Source organism: Nylanderia fulva, unplaced genomic scaffold (assembly GCF_048542155.1).
Source record: "Nylanderia fulva isolate GAGA-0341 unplaced genomic scaffold, ASM4854215v1 Scaffold33, whole genome shotgun sequence".
Lineage (NCBI taxonomy): Eukaryota > Metazoa > Arthropoda > Insecta > Hymenoptera > Formicidae > Nylanderia > Nylanderia fulva.
In genome coordinates, this window is record NW_028190400.1 from 2,542,898 (window position 1) to 2,564,373 (window position 21,476).

The 21,476-nt window shown below is 33.5% G+C and overlaps 2 protein-coding genes across 8 annotated transcripts in view; both read left to right on the forward strand.

Annotated features, from left to right (window-relative positions):
- The window catches only part of LOC114941244 (cytotoxic granule associated RNA binding protein TIA1), a 482,662-nt gene extending 471,962 nt beyond the window's left edge, over positions 1-10,700 (forward strand). For 3 of the 7 annotated variants that reach the window (XM_085484970.1, XM_085484977.1, XM_085484976.1), the window contains one exon: positions 6,248-10,700. In XM_085484970.1, the coding sequence (XP_085341096.1) occupies positions 6,248-6,319 (72 nt within the window). In that variant the 3' untranslated portion in view covers positions 6,320-10,700. Of the gene's footprint in view, positions 1-1,081; positions 3,589-5,919 lie in introns of those variants that run through there. The other 4 variants (XM_085484974.1, XM_085484972.1, XM_085484971.1 and 1 more) reach the window with 4 other exon arrangements.
- A 7,566-nt stretch (positions 10,701-18,266) lies between these two features.
- On the forward strand, positions 18,267-21,068 carry Prp3 (pre-mRNA processing factor 3). The gene is made up of 6 exons (XM_029318235.2): positions 18,267-18,351; positions 18,429-18,619; positions 18,781-18,992; positions 19,072-19,855; positions 19,943-20,300; positions 20,388-21,068. The coding sequence occupies exons 2-6, from the start codon at positions 18,472-18,474 to the stop codon at positions 20,785-20,787; spliced, it is 1,902 nt and encodes a 633-aa protein (XP_029174068.2). The 5' UTR covers positions 18,267-18,351; positions 18,429-18,471; the 3' UTR covers positions 20,788-21,068.
- The last annotated feature ends 408 nt before the right edge of the window (positions 21,069-21,476 follow it).

Genomic DNA, 21,476 nt, shown 5'->3' on the forward strand with positions numbered 1-21,476 from the left:
CGTACGATTGCTCGTCGATCGCATCGAAAGAGATATTTCGGTAAGAAAAGTTAGCTTGCTTTCGCACAAATATCTCTTTCCGAAAAACCGAGAGTTCGCATTATATCACTGCATGTCAAGCGAAATATCACTTTGAAACTTGCTTGAAAACTAGCCATCGAAATCATCCTCAATTGAACACGAATTCTTAGTAATAGTAGTGATAAAACAATGAAAAAGAGAGATGGAACATTGAAAATATATCGCCAACGGAATAAATTGCAGTTGACTTCCCGTTTATTTTACTAATATCCTTTTGTCACAAGAAAGTTACAAAGTTCTGCGTTTGATCATAATAGAACCTAAAGAGAGAACAAATTTACATGGGTGCTTGCAATTTGTAGTCATGAGCCAAAGGCTTCGAAGTTGCGAATATGCAAATATTCCCGTGCAAATTTATTCGTCGTATATTAGACTGTAATGTATATCTAATAATACAAAACGTATATCAATAAATGGAAAACCAATGAAATAGAAAAGACATGTAAAATGCGAAATTGAGCAGAATATTAAAGACAGGAGAAAAAAAAAGAGAAAGAGAGACTAACTAATATTGAATTGATGTCACCTAAATATAATATAGATATGAAAAGCTAGTCGTTTACTCTACGTAAAGCTTGACCTGCATGAATATAGAATGTAACATGCATGTATTATGCTTCTTGCACTTTATCTAATTCAACTCGAGTATCCCTTCAGTGCGTTTTTATTTTCTTGTTTCTCTTATTTTTGTAAAGTGTAAAATATTGATGTTAGACTTTCTATTGTTATTTTATACAGATATCCTCATCTTTTGACAATTGCAACCAATTGCATAACTATTTCGAAGTTATACAAGTTCAACAAATGTTTAATTAAAATGTTATTATGCTGAAAACTTAATTATAATTTATACGTGTACTTTTTTTAATAAATCCGTTGTTATAAATATTATTAAAGATCGAATATCATATTGATATCATCGATTGCTCTTATACTAATCAGGATGGGATACTCGAGGTTATCAAAAAAATTGTCTTTATTTACATATTTCGATTCGCAGGCACAGTGATCGCTACCACTATCATCGCACGGCCTGGCTTATCCTTTCTTTCGAATATCAATTAGCATCAGGATAATTGCATCTACAATAGACCTGGCTCAACCTCGTATTCGACCTGAAAATACTTGCTGCAGCGTGTTTTTATGCAAAAGGATAATATTTTCTACGACACAAAAAGGAATGGAAGAAATAATGTAAGAAATCAAAGCGAAACAAAGAAGCGATTCGCATCAATTTTATCGGCGCGGCGTAGCAATTCGTGATATTTCATCGTAGATTTCGTAGTAACGTAAACTCAATTTATCTGATAACCACGAAGAAATTTGCAATGATTAGCTCAAAAAAGCTCGTTAGCCTAATCTTGCGTTCACTTCACCGTCGTTAATGCGCTCTAAATAATACAATGGTACACTATGACTATAATATTACATGTAATTCTTATCCGATTTTTACGTTCTTACTACTGCATCACGTGATGGAGGTTGAGTCATGGTGAAGGTAGATTCAGATTAGAATATTTATATAGTAGAAGAGAGTGTGAGAAACTGTAACACGCGAAAGTAAAAGTGAAGAATGATGCAGAAGTGAAAGATAGAATGAATGGAAGAGAGAAAGAAAAAGAGCAAACGTTAAGAGAGCACACAGACGAGCGCGAAGACGAGTGTGAAAGAGAGGGAGAGAGAGGATTATATTGTCGAGCATATTTCTATTACTTTCTTGAAATTCGGACCAAGACTTAACCAGCGTTTGTGTGTTCAAATGGTAAAGTGTGTTCTTGGTTGCGGTCCAGCTAGCGGATGAGGACTGGCTGACGCCTAGCCTTCTAGTGTGATGGTAAGCAAGTATACTCCACCAACAGGAACAACTTCTACAGCAACAACAGTTACCACCACCATCACCACCATCACTTCCTCCTCCACTACTACTACCACCACCAACAACAACAACATTTCCGTCATCATCGACGCCACCGCGACAGCAAAAGCAGTAAAACTCATTCCACTTCCGGCTTGACAATGCGCGAGTCGAAAGGTGGCAATCACAAAAACCAGATAACACTCGCTTAGTAAAAACGAAGAAGTAAAGTGAGAAATAAAAAAAAGAGATAGTAAATAAGAATCATAATCCTAGGTAACCTTGCGCAAAATGCATCCAACATCCCTATCTCCCCATAAGTTTTCACGTCCAATATAAGAGAAAAGAGCCGCTACCGATTATTAAGCGGAGATATCTCTCGTCCAGTCTATAGGATAATCTAGTATCTCGCTCGGCTTGAAGAAATAGATAGCATTTGTCGTTACAGTAGTGACTGAAGCTTCAATACAGAACACGAAATTCGGCAGTACACGCGAATACGCCATTCGTGATGGTTTGACAGCGTTTTTTTTTAGAAAAACTGGCCAATTACGCATACTATTGTATCGTCCAGCGAGCACATGAGGGACACGAATCCGCATACACGTTTAACGGGATCGTGATACCCGGTTTATCACCATTTTAACAATGCGTAAATTCTTGATCCTATGGTGAAAAAGAAGAACGTCGACAGACAGTCGGATTCTAATTTACCGGGATTCGTTATTTTTGTAGTTTGGGCTTAACAGCGAAAAATACTAACTCAAAAACGAAGTAATGTCGAAGGAAATGCTTGTAGCCGAATGCGGTAGCCGACGAGTGGCCGCGGTGTATAAATGATAAATACAAAGATCGATTAATCGAAAAAAAAAGAAACACTCGTGAAGATATAAATATATAAATATACATATATAAATAAAAAAATATATATATACATAAAAGAATAAAAATTATTATAAACGAAATTCAACAATTAGCTAGTTAGATAGGTATATTATATTAAAAGTTGCTCGAAACCGATTCAAAATTCGGCGGCAAAGGGGAGATGGATCTTATGTATATTCGATAGCGCAGCGTTTCTACGGGGAGACAAAATAATCAGCCCCTTTATAAAATTCTTATCCTGTCTCGAAAACCACGGAACTACTACCGGATCCACGTGTCTTATTCCATTTTCCATCCTGCGAAGACTTCGTAACTCGGTTAATACACTTACTTATCGAATTCGTGGCCGAACGATAAATTCACGCATGAAATCTTTGCAAGCAGTTCAATATTCGCTTTTATCATTCGAGTCTATCTTTCGGACACGCACTTAGGCCAGTTGGATACTTTTATAAAACAAGTACGCGTCGATGTGGGAGATGCCGACAAATTTAGCACATTCCGAACTGAGAAAGTGACGGAACGCGCGAAACACCGATCGGATCGCCGTGGTTTTTAAATAAATGTTAGATTTTTATATAAGATGTGACTGTAGAATCAAAGAAAATCGAGACTATATGACGTTTAAGCAATAAAACGTTAAGCTTAGGAAGGAAGAAGGCATCTACTCATCCGTCTCTGTGTAAATCAATCTCGATTGCGTAAACGAGAAACACACGAATTCTCAACAACGAAAAAAAAAAAATAATAATTATAAAGAAACAAAATAGTTAGAAGAGACGATGCATGCGTATATTTTAATTGTCCGAGGAGCAGTAAAACGATCACAATCTCCCCAATGTCCCGAATTTCGACTTGGCCAAATTGATACAAAAAAAAAAGACGAAACCGAGACTCATATAAGTCGTTAACGTGTAAGCAATTGCATGAGTGCAACCGTACATATGAAAGAGCGTTAGAAGGAGAGGGAAAGGAGGTATGAAAGCGAAAAAATAGAAAGAATGAGAGGGAGAGAAAGGACAAACGACGAATAAGCCGCACAGCACAAGCGAGAGACGTAAAAAAAAAGAGATTAAATAATTCGTAGATAGATATATTGCACAAACAGCACGAAAGTTAGATTAGATGAGTTAAGTTTTTGCCCACGCGTGCCCTGTCCACGCGGCTACTGTTCTAGGTCTCTGATCATATATAATCTCATCATCGACGCGCTTCTTCGCCATTAAAATCATCCTGCAAATCGATGAAATAATAACACAAGCAGTTTCAATATTTAAAAATAAATGAGAAATGGCTGAAACTTATTGCTATCCGTCTCCTTTATTTCCGTGCTCGATAGTTTGTATCTTCATCGTCCTGCTTTTTGCTCCTACCGCTTTTTCGCACTTCTTTGGTTTTAAGTATCGCGACTCATGCTCGTTGCACCGATAATACCGTCGTCCTTGCTTTTTCTGAGATCGCTTTTATATCGGAGCAGTGAGTAGAGAACCGAGATAAATTTATATGAAAACTAACTGACACACGTTAAAGCTTGAAGTTTTTCAATCGTCAAAAAACTCTCTAAAATGAGAATAATTTTGATGTAAAATATAATTCTTTTATATGATTTTTTAAAATATATTGCGTAAAATTTTTATAATTATTTTTTCACACTGTATCCTAACAAATTATAAGCTCGAAGTCGCGAAATGTCATCTGCCTTGCATAGAACATGTTTGAAATTCGATATTTGACAAGAGCCTTCAACATCGCTGTTTTTGTTTGTGTTGAAAGAGCTTTACTGTTCGAAAGCATCATTGGTCGCGCTTTAAAGGGCAAACTGAATGATGTATCTTTCAAAATGAAAATCTTTCATAATATTACATTCCATGAATACAAAATCCATAATTTTATCTGCGCAAACAAATAAAATAATAAAAAATAAAAAAAGAAGAGAAAAAGAGACGGGAAATGCAGTAATTAAGGGGCGAGAAAAGTGCGTCGATGATGACAGAAACGAGATAGACGACTTTGTTATTAATCAAAAGACAGATGAATCGTGTTTTGAGCGAATCAAAAGCGTTCGGCGTTTCTCAATCAAAAAGATCGATGATCAAAGTACAGCATATATGAATGCTCGAAACGCAACAAAGAAAGTGGAGAAACGACACAATCAAACCTGCCCAACATCGCGTAGAGTTTAGATGTTTTATGATGAAAGTAAAGAGAGAAAGAGTGTGTCTATCAACGATCCATCGCGAATGCGTCAACCAGCTAAAAGAGTACGACTTTCCCTTTGGAAAGAAAGCTCGACAATAAAAACCGCCACATTTTTCAGAGAAAACATTTTCAATCGCGATGAATGATTCTGATACAATAATTCATATTATTCATATGACAAAATGTTTCAAAAATAATAATATCGCAATATTGGCTGCATTTTTGTCGCCTTGCTTTCTTCTTAATTTGCAGAATTTGCTTTGAGAAAAAAGTGTTTAGAGAAAATTATATACAATTTACTGTTACGAATTTTAATTTGTATATTCGCACGAAAGATATTAAAGGATATTTCACCAAATTGATTTCTAATTTGTGTTATTGTGTCAGTATGTTTATTAGAAATATATTTATTCATAGATATGTTCAATTACGTGAATAATTTCTTATTGAATGCATTTAACTTATTCTAAATTTTATTATGTCTTTAATTTAGTGCAACATATAAATTATTATGCACGATCGCACGTAATGTAAGCGCGACAACAATTATTTCCTGCAGTTTTTGCATGTTAATAATCAAATTTTGTAATCATTTCTCAATTCAGTTCTCTCGTATGTATAACCTGCACTTTGAAAATAATTGTATTTCTGTATCTTCTTATAATCAAATGTCATTCTTTCGACACTCATTTCAGTTATCTTTATAACAATCGTGTTTTAGCATCAAATATATAACAAATTGTTTAAAAAATTAAAAATTTCAGAGAATATATATATAGATATACTGTATGCATTATGATAAAATGCAGGTTACAATCGCGATTTGCAAAACTTTTACATCACTAAAATTTTAACTTAAAAGGAAATCGTCATGCTAACTGAATCTCGTTTTCTGATAGAAATTGGGTGACTAGCCTCGAGGACACGGCACGAGTATGCAAAGAGAAAGCAACAAAATTATAAATAAATATATATACATACATATATATAAATACAAAAATGCATATATATATATATTATATATATATATAAATATATATACTTGTGCGCGCAGCAGCGGCGAGGGCTGTTATTTTCAATCGTTGTGCGTAAAATAAAGCACTGTGCGTGAGAAAGTTAGCTCTTAAGAAAAAAAGCGACATGAGAAAACATATAAGTAAAAAGAAAATATCGTGTACATTATTAGTTAGGCGAAAGAAATAAAAATATAGGTTATTTTTGTGAAAGGTGGAACGAGCGAGGGGAGAGAGGGGGAACGAAGATCTCGAGTGGCAAGAGGGACCCAATAGCAGACTGTAATACGAATTATGCAATAAGAATCTGTTACCGCGTGCGTTTGCATCTGTCAATCAAATTCTGTACAGTAACGTATACTGGGAAGCGTTTAATCGACAAGAGGAATTAATTGGATCTGACACACTCTACTTTTACGTTCCTTGCGTAAATCACTTCTTACGTCAATCACTCCCCTTATCGAATTGCTCGCTATGCACTCCGACTCGATTCCACCTTCGACAGAGAGAAAAAAAAAGTGAGGGATCCTGCACTCTTTTAAAGAATCAGCGTGGACGCCCGATCCTGTAAAAAGTATTTGAAGAAAGGCGCCTTAACATTAAGGCGTGTATATTGACTTAATGTAGACCCGTGAGTTGTCTAGAACATATACCGAGTGGAGCTAGCCGATCGAGCGAGTCCTCATCGCGTTAAAACGGGAAACCAAAATGTAGCATAAAATGATAGATAGATAATTATTAATGTAATCTGACTTAGTAGGCAAACAAAAATAGGGGCAGTGGAATCGCGGACGGAAACGACGGACGGCGGGGAAGTGTGAAGCGGGGCGATAAATTGTAAAAAAAAAAAAAAAGGAGACAAACTCGAGACGAAGGCCACAGCGCAAACCTAGCAAGAGATTCACTTATGGTACCTAAAATCACGGACCCATCCAGAAAAAAAGACACGCGCGCGCGTACACGAGATGTAAAATACATATACGCGTATGTAAATACACACGACACTAAGTACACAAGATGCACACGGCATACGTGTAGAACTGTAGCGATGAGAAACTTAACAAAAACCCTAGACGTAGTCTAGTCTAGCTTGTCGATCACTAGGTTAACGAGAAAAAGCGTTCATGAGAAATAGTGCAATAATTAATATCCGCAAATTATACTCAGAATCCTTATACACAGCACAAACGGCAAGACACGTGTATATGCAAACAAACCGAAAACATAAAGATACATGTATACATGTACACATACATAAATACATACAGAACACGCGTGCTGCGGCTGCTGCCTCCATCCTTTGCCCGCGTCCTTAAGTCGCAGTTCTGAGATTCTACATATAACCCGGCGACGTATATCAGACAGTGTAAATTCACCCCATTTCGAAATTTTTACCGTCGCGTCGTTTAAGGTCTAACAAGCGACCGCTCTCCTGACTATTCGAGACTTTTATCGAGAATTTCTCATTACATTCTCCAGTTGCAACAAAATTCGAAATGCATCCCTCTTTTTTCTTCACTTCTCGATTTCACTCGCGCGTTCAAACGTGTGATATATTTTCTCTCCCTTATAAATCTTTATATCTATGTAAATTTCAATCTTTTTGTTCATGCGCTCCCTCCTTTTATGCTCTCTTATTTGTTTCCTTGACTGATGTCCTGATGCCACCGCACACGTTCCTCCGCCCGGATAGACTTATCTCGCGGAGACTTACCAAACGATAGTCGACAATCATTGAAGAAACATACATTTAGAAACTTGTACGTGTTCTTTTCATTGAGGGCTATATAGGTATTAATTATCGTTACCGACATGTTTGCACAAGTCTCGTGCAGGCAATGGACAGAGGAGGTGGTGTCGGTCCTGGAGAAAGTAAGAGAGCAAGGTGTATCGATTAACTATCCTATCGTGTTCGCAATGCTTTTGCCTCTCGCAAAGTGTACTACAAAACGCGATTTTGATATCGATCGACACGTAGGCATCGCGAATGCACACACGAAACATATCATCGAGCTAATCAACTGATCCCACCACTCCTAATTAGGGACTGCAGTAAGGGACATGGAATGCAATTAATCAATTGGTGCTTCAAGTTACTTAAACTGTGTGCTTGCGAAAACGTTTCTTCTCTTTTCGCGATGATATAGAACCGTGACGCTTAAAAATTTCAACAAAACAGTTTTCACCGACGAATCGAAATGTCGCAAAATTTATTGCATGTTGCATTTATTTTGTTCATTTCGAATCGCACACGTAGCGATATGACAATCTTCTAATAATTTATTTCGATGTTATTCGAATGTGATATCAGGAATAGTATATTGTATTTATGAGTTGTAGACTTAAATTTTAAGAGACGTCGCTTTAAATTTTATTCACGAGTCTTAACTTTCGCACTTACGAAAAACTTTGTGAACGATAAATTATTAAAGACAAAAGACAGCGAGTTATCCGAATTCTTTGCGTGTTGACTAACGATATGGGCATATCAAATCTATAGTTTTTATCCAATAATCTTATTAATCATTAACTGAAACGGAACTAATTTCAAATTCTTCTCAACTATTGAGTGTCCTTTATCGGGAAGAGACGAAAATTTTAGATCGTGAATCGCTAAACTAAACACGGGTATATTTTTCCTTCTAACGCGAAGTGCATTTAAACTAAACTATTTATTTTAAGATGCCCCTCGAGAGTCTAATATAATTCTTAGCGGGACGAGGGCAGCAGTCGGGCCAAATTGGGATACTTACCGATGCAAAGCACCGTGGAAACAGCTTAGTGTTAGTGCAAGAATGTTTAAGAGAAAAAGCACACAGTGAAAGAAAACAAAAGTAGGAGCCGTAAGCGTAGATACCGAGCATAACATAAAGTAATGTATGTATATAATCATATATATTATACAAGAAAGACTACAAACAGACACGCGCATCTATATATAATAAAAAAAAAAAATATGTATATTATATATACATATGCATATATGTGTAAGAAGATAATATTAGCCAACAGATAGAAGCTATATCGAATATAAGCTTAACGAAGAGAGAGAAAGAGAGAGAGAGAGAAAGGGAGCGAACGAATGCGGGGCATCTATAAATGCGCGCGCCCCGCGACATACTGTGTTAAATACCTTTAGTTGTAAGAAATAAGAACACATTAAAGCGTAATTGTAAAAGAAAATAGATGTTGTGGCTAGCCTGCTGGACCCCCGTGCCCCTAAATATAGGCACGTCTAATGTATGGAGCGATAACGAGAGAAACAGAGTGAGAAAGAGAGGATGCATGTGCATGAAAGAAAGCGTGTGTAAGATTAACAGGGCGAAAGAAAAGATTAACAGGGCGAGCATGCGAAAAGAGGAAGAGAAACGAAGAATATACAGAGCATGAGAGAAAGATAGAGTGATAGTGAGAGAGAAAGCGAGAGAAGAAAACGAGATCTTATTAGTACGCCTCAGCGAAAGAAAGCGTTAAGAGATAAAAATTAAAAAAAAAAAAAAATGAAGTACGATAATTATGATCGCGTCCGATTCATACAGAGATTACGACGTTCCTTCATTTTTCTCGTAGCTTTTCGTACAATATTTGAGGAAGTACATATGCGTTGCGGAGCCTGTAGATGCGCCCCTTCTTCCTATCTCGGTGCGACACGCGGCATATCACTTACGATCGTATGCTAAGAAGTTAGGTGCCTTTATCCACTTCTTTGTGCGTATGCATTTCGATAAAGAGAAGATCAACGAGTAAGCGAAAAACCGGGAGAACGCGCGAACAATCGGGAAAAGTTACATACATCACATACATCGGTAAAAAAACATGCATTGTATATCACAAGAACTGCATAGCGAAAACTCGAGGGAAGAGGCATCCCGGTACGACATCCATCCATCGTGCATACTATCGTTCGATATTATGCACATATTACGGAAACGGTTCTCCGAAATGTAGGTTCGACGAAAGCGCAAGCGTCATAATCACGAAAGAGCGACGAAGGGTGGAAAAGGGGTGCGAGCAAGCGCTCGCGACTTAAGTAAGATTCTTCCGCGATTAAACGTATGGCCCGCGGGGTCCTATGGCAGCCTCGTTGCATATTTAAGTTAAGGAGCTGGGAAACGCAGCTCAAAAGCGACACGCCGAGCGAAAGCTGTATAATGTACATGTAATTTGCAACGACGCGCGCAGCGGCGCACGCATAAGCACAACAATACATAAACTATTACATACGTACACATACATACTAACGCAACACACATACACATACGCATGTAACGAGAGAGAGAGAGAGAGAACGTGTACTACGCGCGCGGACAGTAGAGACAGACGTGTGTACACAGACACAGCGGAATGTGTACACTTGCAGAAACAATTTTCACACGATACACACGCAACACTACCGCGAGACGCCCTAGGACGTGCGTAAGAAAAAAAAAAGGAACGTGTATGATATTATATATACATAATATAGCATATAAAGTACACTATAAATAATGATGAATATAAATAAAAATATATATAAATACTATAAAAAAGTAAACAAAGTATAAATATGAAGGAAGTATATAAACGAAAATATAGGATAAAAAACACACATAGGGCTTAAGAATACAAGATATTATTATGATGATGTATGGTTGGTTTATAATGTAAAATATATTATAGAAAATGTATATTATTGTTTTACTTTCCAGACAACCCCCTGCACTACTTTGATAGAATTCTTATTTCAACAATCAAACATATGTATGCAACGAGAATATATATATATATGTATACTAATATTGAACTCCAAATTATTAGTTTTAAAAGAGAAACGAGACAAAAAAATTGATGCAGAAATTGGAATAAATAAGGTAAGTACATATATATAAGATAAATTTATATATATTGTATATATATATATATATATATATTTTTTTTATGTACAATATATATATATATATATATATATGTATTTTATGTTTGCAAATGCTTATTTATCAAAAAATATATAATGATTATAATATATGTGATAAATGCAAATATATTATACATGCCTATTTATTATCATTAAATTTTTTTAATAAAAGATATGCATTTACAAAAATAAAAAAATAAACTTGCTAATAATTTCACAAATTTTCTCTTGCTCATATTTTTTGCGTGGCTAGAATAATTTCGAAGCAATAATCTTTCTCATCTGTTTACATGATAAAAACAAAGAGCATTTAACTTTAAGTACAAACAGCGCATAACAATTAAACGTTTGTATTCAACGGTAATTAAACGTAAACATCGCTCGCATCGATAGTAGCCGCGAGATATAACGGCTGTATACGCTTGTTCTGCCTGTTAAAAAAATAAGGGTTGCATGCCGCAACGCAGGTAATTATACAAACGCGGCAAATGTGAAAACGAAGAGAAGGAAATACGTGCACCATGCGAAACATTAATTGAAAAAAATGAAATTATAACGCAATTGCACAATATTGCAATATATTTAATCTTAAAAATATTTGTATTTATCTTTTAAAATCAAAATGTCTGCAAACAAATAAAAGATGTATTTCATAGATTACAATATTTTTAAATAGCTAGAAATATTATTTAACCAAATTTCAAAGAGGAGAGCAATCGATCGATCAGTTGTAGAGAAAGAAGAATAATATGTTCGAACGTGTAAGAGATGAATATGAACAATTTAAATATCGCGTATACCTATTTTATATTTTGCCAATCCCCACTGCTTTTCAAGAATTTCCGATAAACATAAATAGGCTAAAACTTTTTTATTGCAACAACTATGTTGCTTAAATATGTGCTAATTTAATGTTTAAAGCCATCCTAATTTCTCCGTTATCGAATAATTATATCGAATACGCGCAATTATATTTTAAAGCGCGACGAAATTGAAAATAAACAAGTGAACTGATGAACGCGAAGTGATCTTTCCCAGCAAAGTTTGTGTGCTAGGAGTCATGGATGCTACTGTGAAAGGCATCCTTTGCAAAGCAGTCCTTCATGCACATTTGCGCACACCTGTGTACACGTCTCTGTGTAGATAGGAGATCGTGTGTTGCGTATAACCGGTAGATACACCCGCGCTTAATTGCGAAGCAGAGGTGCGATGCCCGGTTATTTTAGTCTGGACTGACATGACAGCCGAGGAAGTCCGAACCCCGTGTATGTAGCAGCATCACAGTAATGCTCAACCACTCACGTGTCGCATTGCACATATCATTTTCTTAGCTGTGCTAATTTCATCATATTTATCACTTTCTTTTTCTCAGAGAGAGAGAGAGAGAGAGAGAAAGATTGAGAGATTGACTTTTATTAGCTTTTTCAACATGTATCACCGGGAATTTATATTTGTTTGAAAAACTAATAGTGATAACATATACGGTATGTTATGTATATAAATATTATATAATTATGTAGGCAATCGTTTTTGTCCTATTCTGATATAACAATATTATATTAAATTTAATAATTATGTTTTCAGACGTGAATTTTGCAGCCATTCTATTTAGATAACGTGAAGTTTTCATTCCATGCAAATTCCTATTATTATTCCTATGGTTATTATCCCTAATTTATTATTCCTATTATTAACAAACAAGTGCACCATTATATATGTATAATCACTGCATAACTAAACTTAGAAAAAACACGTATCTACAATCAAAAATGCGATTTCTTCCAGCGAAAAATGATGGTTGAATCGATATCGATTTGACCGATCATTTCTCGCTGGGTTGTTGATTCCTAACATACATTAAGATTTTTATTTGTAAATTAAGAAAAAGTGTATAAAAAGATAATTAACAAAAAATATCTCATGACTTTGACAAAATACTTTTAATTATGAACAAGGATTTGTTAGACTAAATAATGAGAAATGGTAATGTATCTTAACATTGTCAGACTCTAGGTTCATAATCAAAATTTGGGAACCCCTATCATATGGATACGCGTTCACTAACACATCTACACATACATATACGATCTATCACATATCTTTACGCGCGTGATGTGTAGATATACGATCGTCTCCCATCGTGTGCGGACGCACATATGAGCAGATCTCCGTTAATACATCGAATACCCAACGGCCGTACAAGAGAATAGCGTAGTATAAAGCATAAACTACAATTAGTGGTAATCCGCGTGACACGGGCATGGCACCCTTTGCGCATATTAGAGCATTAGCTGCCGACTCATACGAACGAACCGTACATCATTTCGGGACGTGCCCACGTCTACTGACAAAATCGTTAAATTTACGAAGAAACACGACTGACTCGATACATAGCTGAACAACTCATTCACCATGCAATTCCGATACACACATCGTATGCATGTACTATTATTGTTGCGGATAGCAAGGCTGTCTGTCTGTTATAAGACTATATTTGATACTTAAGGGAAAAAGATCGATGACTGAATTAAATAAAATTTGTATCTACTAGAAAATTTTATTTTATTAAAAATGAGTTGTTGAACGAGATTATTTTTATTTGCAGTGTAATTTTGCAATTATTCATTGCGAAAATTAGTTTCATCAGTTATAATCAGTTATAATGATAAACGATCTAAGCTCATTTTACAAATGTAGTTGGTTAATATGGTTTTTATTATTATCTAGAATCTAGATGTTGACTGTATATATTGTATGGAGACTTTGAATCCTGTATAGTCACTTACCTGTCAAGCTATAGAAATTGAACAATTGAAGTAATTTTATGGTGATGGTTATGGTTATTTTGCGGAAATAAATATGCATAATCATAATTAAGAATCGAGTGAGACAAAACGATCGTAAAAAAAGTACTTAGGATTACTCTGGAAAGATTTTGCATTGTTTGCACGATCTGTTTTAAGAGAATGCAAGATTCTTAAAAAATATGTTTTATATATATGATTTGTGATATAAAAAAATTATTTAAAAGTTGCGATACTTGTTAGTATCAGGCTGTAATCGATAACCGTGTTTATGCGATATACCAACCACGTTTACACAACATTTACGGTATTTGTCCTACATATAGTTATGCTTTGTACATATATTTCTATAAATGTTAAAATTTCCAAAAAATAAAATCGTATCTGTGCATTTTCCAACATATTTTTTTTTTTTTTTAGCAAAATAAGCATTAAAAAGTTAAAAAAAGAACGTGATTTAAATTATATGTTTTTTTTATAAAACACCCACCAGGAAAAGTTTGCAATGATCGACTTTACCCTGAACTGAATTTTGTAGCTAGGATAATGTTTGATTTTACAAACTAGATTCAGAAACTGTATGTTACATTCACGCTAGATAACCTGTTCCGTATCAACAGTCAGTTCCAGTTACTTTGTAGTAATTTGCCTAACAGATAGCTATGGTGCAACTTTTACTAGAGAATACAAATCAAGCGACCTGCATGAGTACCCATAGTTAGAAGTTTAAACTTAGATGACTAGACACACTGGTTTGCGACGACATATCTTTCATTTTGTGGTGTCTATAAAAGTTTACATACATTTCAAAACATTATATATTTATAATCCACAATTATAAATTTTGATGTAAATTCAAACTTGCATTAAAGCAAGTATATTAGTTAATAATGTCTATGTTATTCAATTTTGTCATAATTTATTGAAAATATTGATTCGTACAATATCATGCAGTAATTAATAAATAAGTATCCTAGAAATACACATTTCATCGATAAAATATCATAAAAGCATTTTATTCATCTCGTTTTGCGCGGAACATACATTAATCACAGCGTTGCTTACAATTTTTTTATGAATTTATAATTGCCTGAGTTAAAAACTGTATGTTAAAAACTCATATAAAACTGGCCATCAACATATGTATTCGCAATATGTACTGCAATTAACATCTATCATTTAAAAATAAAGGAGAAAATTAAAACCATTATCAACAAACACATACACACAAACTTTTTATAAAACATGTATATATGTGTAAATATATATTACGAGTACATATATATATATATCAATAGCCATTTTTATATGAGTTTTCAGCATATAGAGAAATGTTTAATTCAGACAATTATAAATTACTTTATAAAAGATCTATAAGAGAGCAACACTATATGATTAATGTATGTCCTGTGAATATAAAAAAATGAATAAAATACGTCCATGATGTTTTATCGATGAATATAAAACATTTATTTCCAGGTTACTCATTTATTAACTATACCGCATGATATTAATCGTTATATGTTTGTTTTATATCAACGATTGTCATCACAATTATATTCCAGCGTATTTCGCCGACAATAAAAATAAACAGTAACATTCTATACAGTAGCATTCCGTACATGCCAATTAAGTCTAATTGATGCCTAACGCAAACAAAGGAAAATGCGGTGCGGAATTCCAATTCCTTCATTTCAATCAACAGAAAAGTTTAGAGCAACAGCCTTGGAACGGAGCAAATGTGGTTCGCAGAATTGGCCTCATCGGTCACTAGAGAAGCGTGGAACAGCGTAGTTCCCTCTGCCATTCTCATTTGCGGTTGTCGGTCCACTGCCATTCCACCGCCCTCGCAACCACTTTCGTCCTTTACACCTTCGTATATTTCGTTCTAGCAACATCACGTTACGTTGTAAGTCTTCTCCGAACGGTAAGATGCATAGTGATTGATTGTTTGATGCTTTGGTAGCATGCCGAAACTATTGAAAGCGGTCGGAATGGGCGTTGGAATCCAGCAATTCTCGACTCTCACGCAATGTTATGATTAGACGTTATTATAACAGATAATGTAATTATATAAAAAGAAATTCAACATTTAATGCCCAGCATCAATCAATTTGATATTATCAAATGTCTCTTATTTTCAATTAGTAGACTTGCAGCATAACAATTCTTTCAAATAAATAAATTGTTATATAAAAAAATAATTTTCTGTATATGCCACTATTTTTTTCACGTATTTTTAATTCTCTATTATATGCTTTTACAAGCGGGTAAAGAAACAATTTTATACTGACAATGATATCTCATTTGTTGTTCAAAGATTAAGCATAACTTAAAATTTTACAAGTAAGTTATTATCATTAATATATATTAAAAAAATTAATAAATCTAAAAAAATTATATTTATATACTTTTATGTTTGTTGTAATAAAAAAATTGTAATCTCTCTATATAGAAGTATCTCTAATTTTAAATTTCTATTACATTAATGTTTGTAATAATAAATATATTGTAATGGAGCGTGCAAATTTCTCTTTGACACGATGTAGTACACGTGTAGAAATAATAATGTTCAAAGTATTATGGTACATAACTTCTGAAACTTGAAAACCCAGTCAAGGGTCAATGTATGCCAATTATGAGAAGCTACCTAAATCTCCCTTGAGGGCTTTTCTCGCTCCAAAGAGAAACGGAGAGTAAGTACCATCATTAGCAAAATAGACAAGAGAAATGTTGGAAAATAATTCACATAATATGTTATTAGTCCACATGAAAATACACGAAGAATCTTAGAATTTGTAAATTTTGATTGATAATTAACTATAATAATTTATTCTCTATAACTGTATATTTTATATATATATATATATATATATATATATATATACACCTATAGCTAATATAATTATATATAAAAAGAAATTTCAACGTTTAATCATGCAATCAATATATTTGATATTATCAAATGTCTCTTATTTTCAATTAGTATATTTCAATTAGCATAAAAATTCAGGATGTCCAGCAGACTCAATGAAATAAATTCTGTGACTTTTTCAGATTTTCCAAGACCAGAAATTAATTTTTTCGTTGACTTTTTTAGTATTATTTTTTTCAAATATATAATTTGCATATATCTATATGATAAATCAATTAAATGTTAAATCATAAAATCCTTGAGATATTTTTGTCAACAATGAAAAGGTTCAAAAGTTAAAAAAACAAAAATTTTAATCAATTATACAGTCTCCATTATGTACAATCGAAACAAACATGTCACTATAAACTATTCAAATAATTACCTTTTTTATTTATATTATATTACATTTTTTAGTTTTATCTCGATTAAACACATTGAAATAAAATAACACGACGATAAAAATATAAATTAACGAACACGCTGTAGATGAATCGATCAACACAGAAAATTAGCGTGCTGGAAGTCAAAAAAAAGTTTATATTTATATTTAATAAAAAATTTAAAATTATTGAGACAAATGTAGAATAATGTAAAAAAATCCAGATAAATAGTAAAATTTCCTGACTTTTCCCTGACAATTCCAAATTTATAAAATTCCCTGACAATGCTCGGTTTTCCCTGACCGCTAGACACCCTGAAATTCTTTCAAATAAATAAATTGTTACACTAAAAAAATTATTTCCTGTGTATGCTGTTATTTATTTTTTTCAAGTATTTTTATTAATTCTTTATTATCCGCTCTTACAAGCGGGTAAAAAAAATATATATATATTAATATACGTATATAAATATATATATATATATATATATATATATATATATATATTATGTAAAATATATTATAAAAATAAATTATATATGTATGTACATATATAATATAAAATATATACTATTTTACTATAGCCTTTTATATGTAGTATAAATGTATATAATTATAGGTATACATATTTGTAATTATATATATATGACAGCTTTTATATACAGCTGTAAATGAAACAAAACTGTGCGTGTAACAAAAATAATCAAACATATAATTAGGATCAATCGCAATCGCGCAATTTTATGATGCCAGAGTAAAACCTCATTGACTAAAATTTGTCAATGTTTTATGTGCATTTTTAAGCAAAGCGAAAATAATATATTAATATATTCTCGACTCACCAATCAAAGCGTTAATGATGTTACAGCTTTGAACAAAGCAAATCATCACATCTTGTACCATCTGGGGTCCATTTGCTGGTTCCAAAGATAAAAATTAATGATGTCGCTGTTCGGCGACCATGATTTGATTTTCGCTTACACAGCAAAAGCGCGGCGTCTAATATCTAATTAGAATAAAGAAAAAACCATTTATTTTCTGTTTATTTCATGTTTCAAGTTACCTTGTGATTTTGTCTGTTATATAAATCTAAAGTTCAAAATAATTAATATTAATTTATATCTACTTTATTACCTGATTACTTTATTATCGTGTTCTTTCCTCGCTGGAGACCGCCAAAATGTTCGCATATTCGTAAGCTGTGAATACAGCTGCATTTTCTGTTGCGCATGCGCGGAGATCAGAACATCAATGGTCGTGCGATTATTGGCTTCACCGAACGAGACTAATTTCAAGCCGTGCATACGTAGAGCGCAGAGGAGTGGTATTTATAACCTTAACAGAGGAGAAAAAGAGAGGTTATATTGTGAAGATATTAATCCTTTTTTTACAAATTTGCAGGCTGTGTTGCTTGCATTCAGTAAATAGAATAAAAATTTACAAAATGTCGTATTTAACGAGAAAAGAAGTGGACGAAATAAAGCCGCAGATCGAGAAAGCGGTTCATAAATTTCTTGGCTTCAGTGAACCAGCAATTGTTACTACTGCTATTAATTGTATCACTTCTGGCTATGATAAACGTAAAACAGCAGGTTAGTAGTAAAGAGTAAAATATAAATCTGCATTCTTTATAGTTTTTAACATTAGGATATATTATTACCTAAGGTAATAATAATATATGTATATTGCTATATTACACATATACATATATATTTATATGAAATTTTATATGTATGTTCTTTAAATTTTATAGATAAATTATCAGCCTTACTAGAAGATAAAAAAGCTTCTAAGTTAACAGAAAAAATATTTACAATTTATGATGACACTAAAGCAGCTCAAAAGAATAAGAAGCGACCGCATTCTGAAGATAAAGATAAAGATAAAGACGCAAAGAAATCGAGATTTAAAGATGATGAAGCAAAAAATGAAAAGACTGCTGAAACTCAGCTTTCTGCGGATAAGGTATTACTTCTACTTTCATGATTATACTTATAATATTTTAAATGTTTTTATAATATTTATTTTCTGTATATATTCTTAGATAAGGCAAATGATGGCTAATGCACAAAGAGAAATAGAAGAAAGAAAAAGAGCTTTGAAGGCAATAAAGCAAGAAGATGTTGCTGCAAAGCCATTATTTAAAGGACGAGATGCATTACCCACAGTAGGAAGCATGTACAATCAAGGCCTATTGAGTAAAACAGATTCAGACAAAGCACGAAAAATAGCTGCATTACAAGCACAGATCAGAAACAAGTTAAATTCGGGATTACTTGCTAATATTAATGTACCGGACAAACCAACTCCTTTAATCTTAGATGAATCTGGTAGAACAGTAGATATAACTGGCAAGGAAGTACAACTTACTCAAGTAGTGCCTACATTAAAAGCTAATATACGTGCAAAGAAAAGAGAAGAATTTAAAGCTCAATTACAAGAATCGAAAGGTCCAGAAGAAATACAAGATACTCAGTTTTTTGATAACAGAATAGGAGTAAAACCAGCAATGCGTGGTAAACGTGCACTGAAGTTCCATGAACCAGGAAAATTTCAGCAACTGGCAGAGAGAATACGCATGAAGACACAATTAGAGAAATTGCAAAATGAAATCAGTCAAATTGCTAGAAAAACAGGGATCAGTTCAGCAACTAAATTAGCTCTAATTGCACCTAAAACTGAAGCTCTCTCCGAAGATGTGCCTAATGTAGAATGGTGGGATTCTGTTATATTAACTAGTGGATATCCTAATGAGAATGAGCCCACGACAATTAAAACTTCTGCTATTACAAATTTAGTGGAGCATCCAGCACAGATGCGACCCCCAAGTATATATACATATATTTTACTTTTTTCCTATTGGTATTTTAATATATTATATATAATTAATATTGTGTTTTTGGTACTTCTTATAGCGGATTCTTTGAAACCAATATATATGCCTGTGTTTCTGACAAAGAAAGAACGTAAGAAATTAAGAAGGCAAAATAGACGAGAAACATGGAAGGAAGAACAAGAAAAAATTCGATTGGGTTTAGAACCACCACCGGAGCCAAAGTTGCGGATTTCTAATCTCATGCGAGTGTTAGGGACTGAAGCTGTGCAAGATCCTACAAAAATAGAAGCTCATGTTCGACAACAGATGGCTAAGAGATTAAAAGCTCATGAAGATGCGAATGCAGCACGAAGACTCACTGCTGATCAACGTCGTGAAAAAAAAGCGAGAAAACTTAAAGAAGATACTAGTCTTGGCGTACATGTTGCTGTTTACAGGTAAATATGTATATATTTTTTTTTTATTATGTGTATATATATATATATATATCAATTTATATAACATAAATAAATATATCTTTACAGAATACGTGATCTTATCAACAACGCTTCAAAGAAATTTAAAGTGGAAACTAATGCAAAACAACTCTATCTTACTGGTTGCGTAATGTTGTTCCGAGACTGTAATGTTGTTGTAGTGGAAGGTGGAGCAAAACAACAAGCTAAGTATAAACGACTGATGATGCATCGCATTAAGTGGGAAGAGGATATAGTGAAGGATAATGATGGGAATGATGTACCAAACAGATGTGTTCTTGTTTGGGAAGGTACAAGTAAGCAGCGACATTTCGGAGAAATTAAGTTTAAAGTGTGCCCAATTGAAAAGATGGCTCGAGAGCATTTCAAAAAGCATCAAGTGGAGCATTATTGGGATTTAGCTTACAGTGGGGCAGTTCTTGATAACACAGATGAAGTATGCTCTTAAAATATATTGTAAATTAAATTACTCTTGTAAATTAATATACAGGTAAAGCTAATACACAGATCAAATAATAAATATAATAAATATAAGTTCTGTACTTAATAAAATTATTAAGTCCTGAACTAAAAAAAAAAAATTATGGTGAAAGATAAAAAGATGTAATCATGACAAATTGAACATAAATAAAAGTTCACTGCTTCTGAAGATCTATTTCTATTTGTAGCAATTTAGTATAATCTAATGTCTATATCATATAATGAAATAAAACAATCTTATAATAATTACTTTTACATGCTATATTTTGCTATCAAATTCTACCATGTGTGGATGTGTGTTTCTTATTTTTAATTTTCAATGTAGGCAAATCTTTAAAAAAACACTAATAGCAGATAATTGCTTCATCCCACGCACAACGTACTCTCACGATTTATTACTGATGATGATCTTGTTGACAGTGGGAACAGAAAAAGTAATAGAGAGAAAAATGTATGCGAATAAATCACAAACGATGTCTCGAGGAATTTTAATCTGCAAATGACATTGTAGTCGAGCCCATCAAGCGGATTTAATTAATAGGCGCTGCGATGCTTATTGTTATAGTATTATGCAAACGCGCATACCGCAATGCAAGCACAAAGGTGCGAACGGAGTGTGTATTAGACCTTGAAACAGTATCGCGATTCCCAATAACG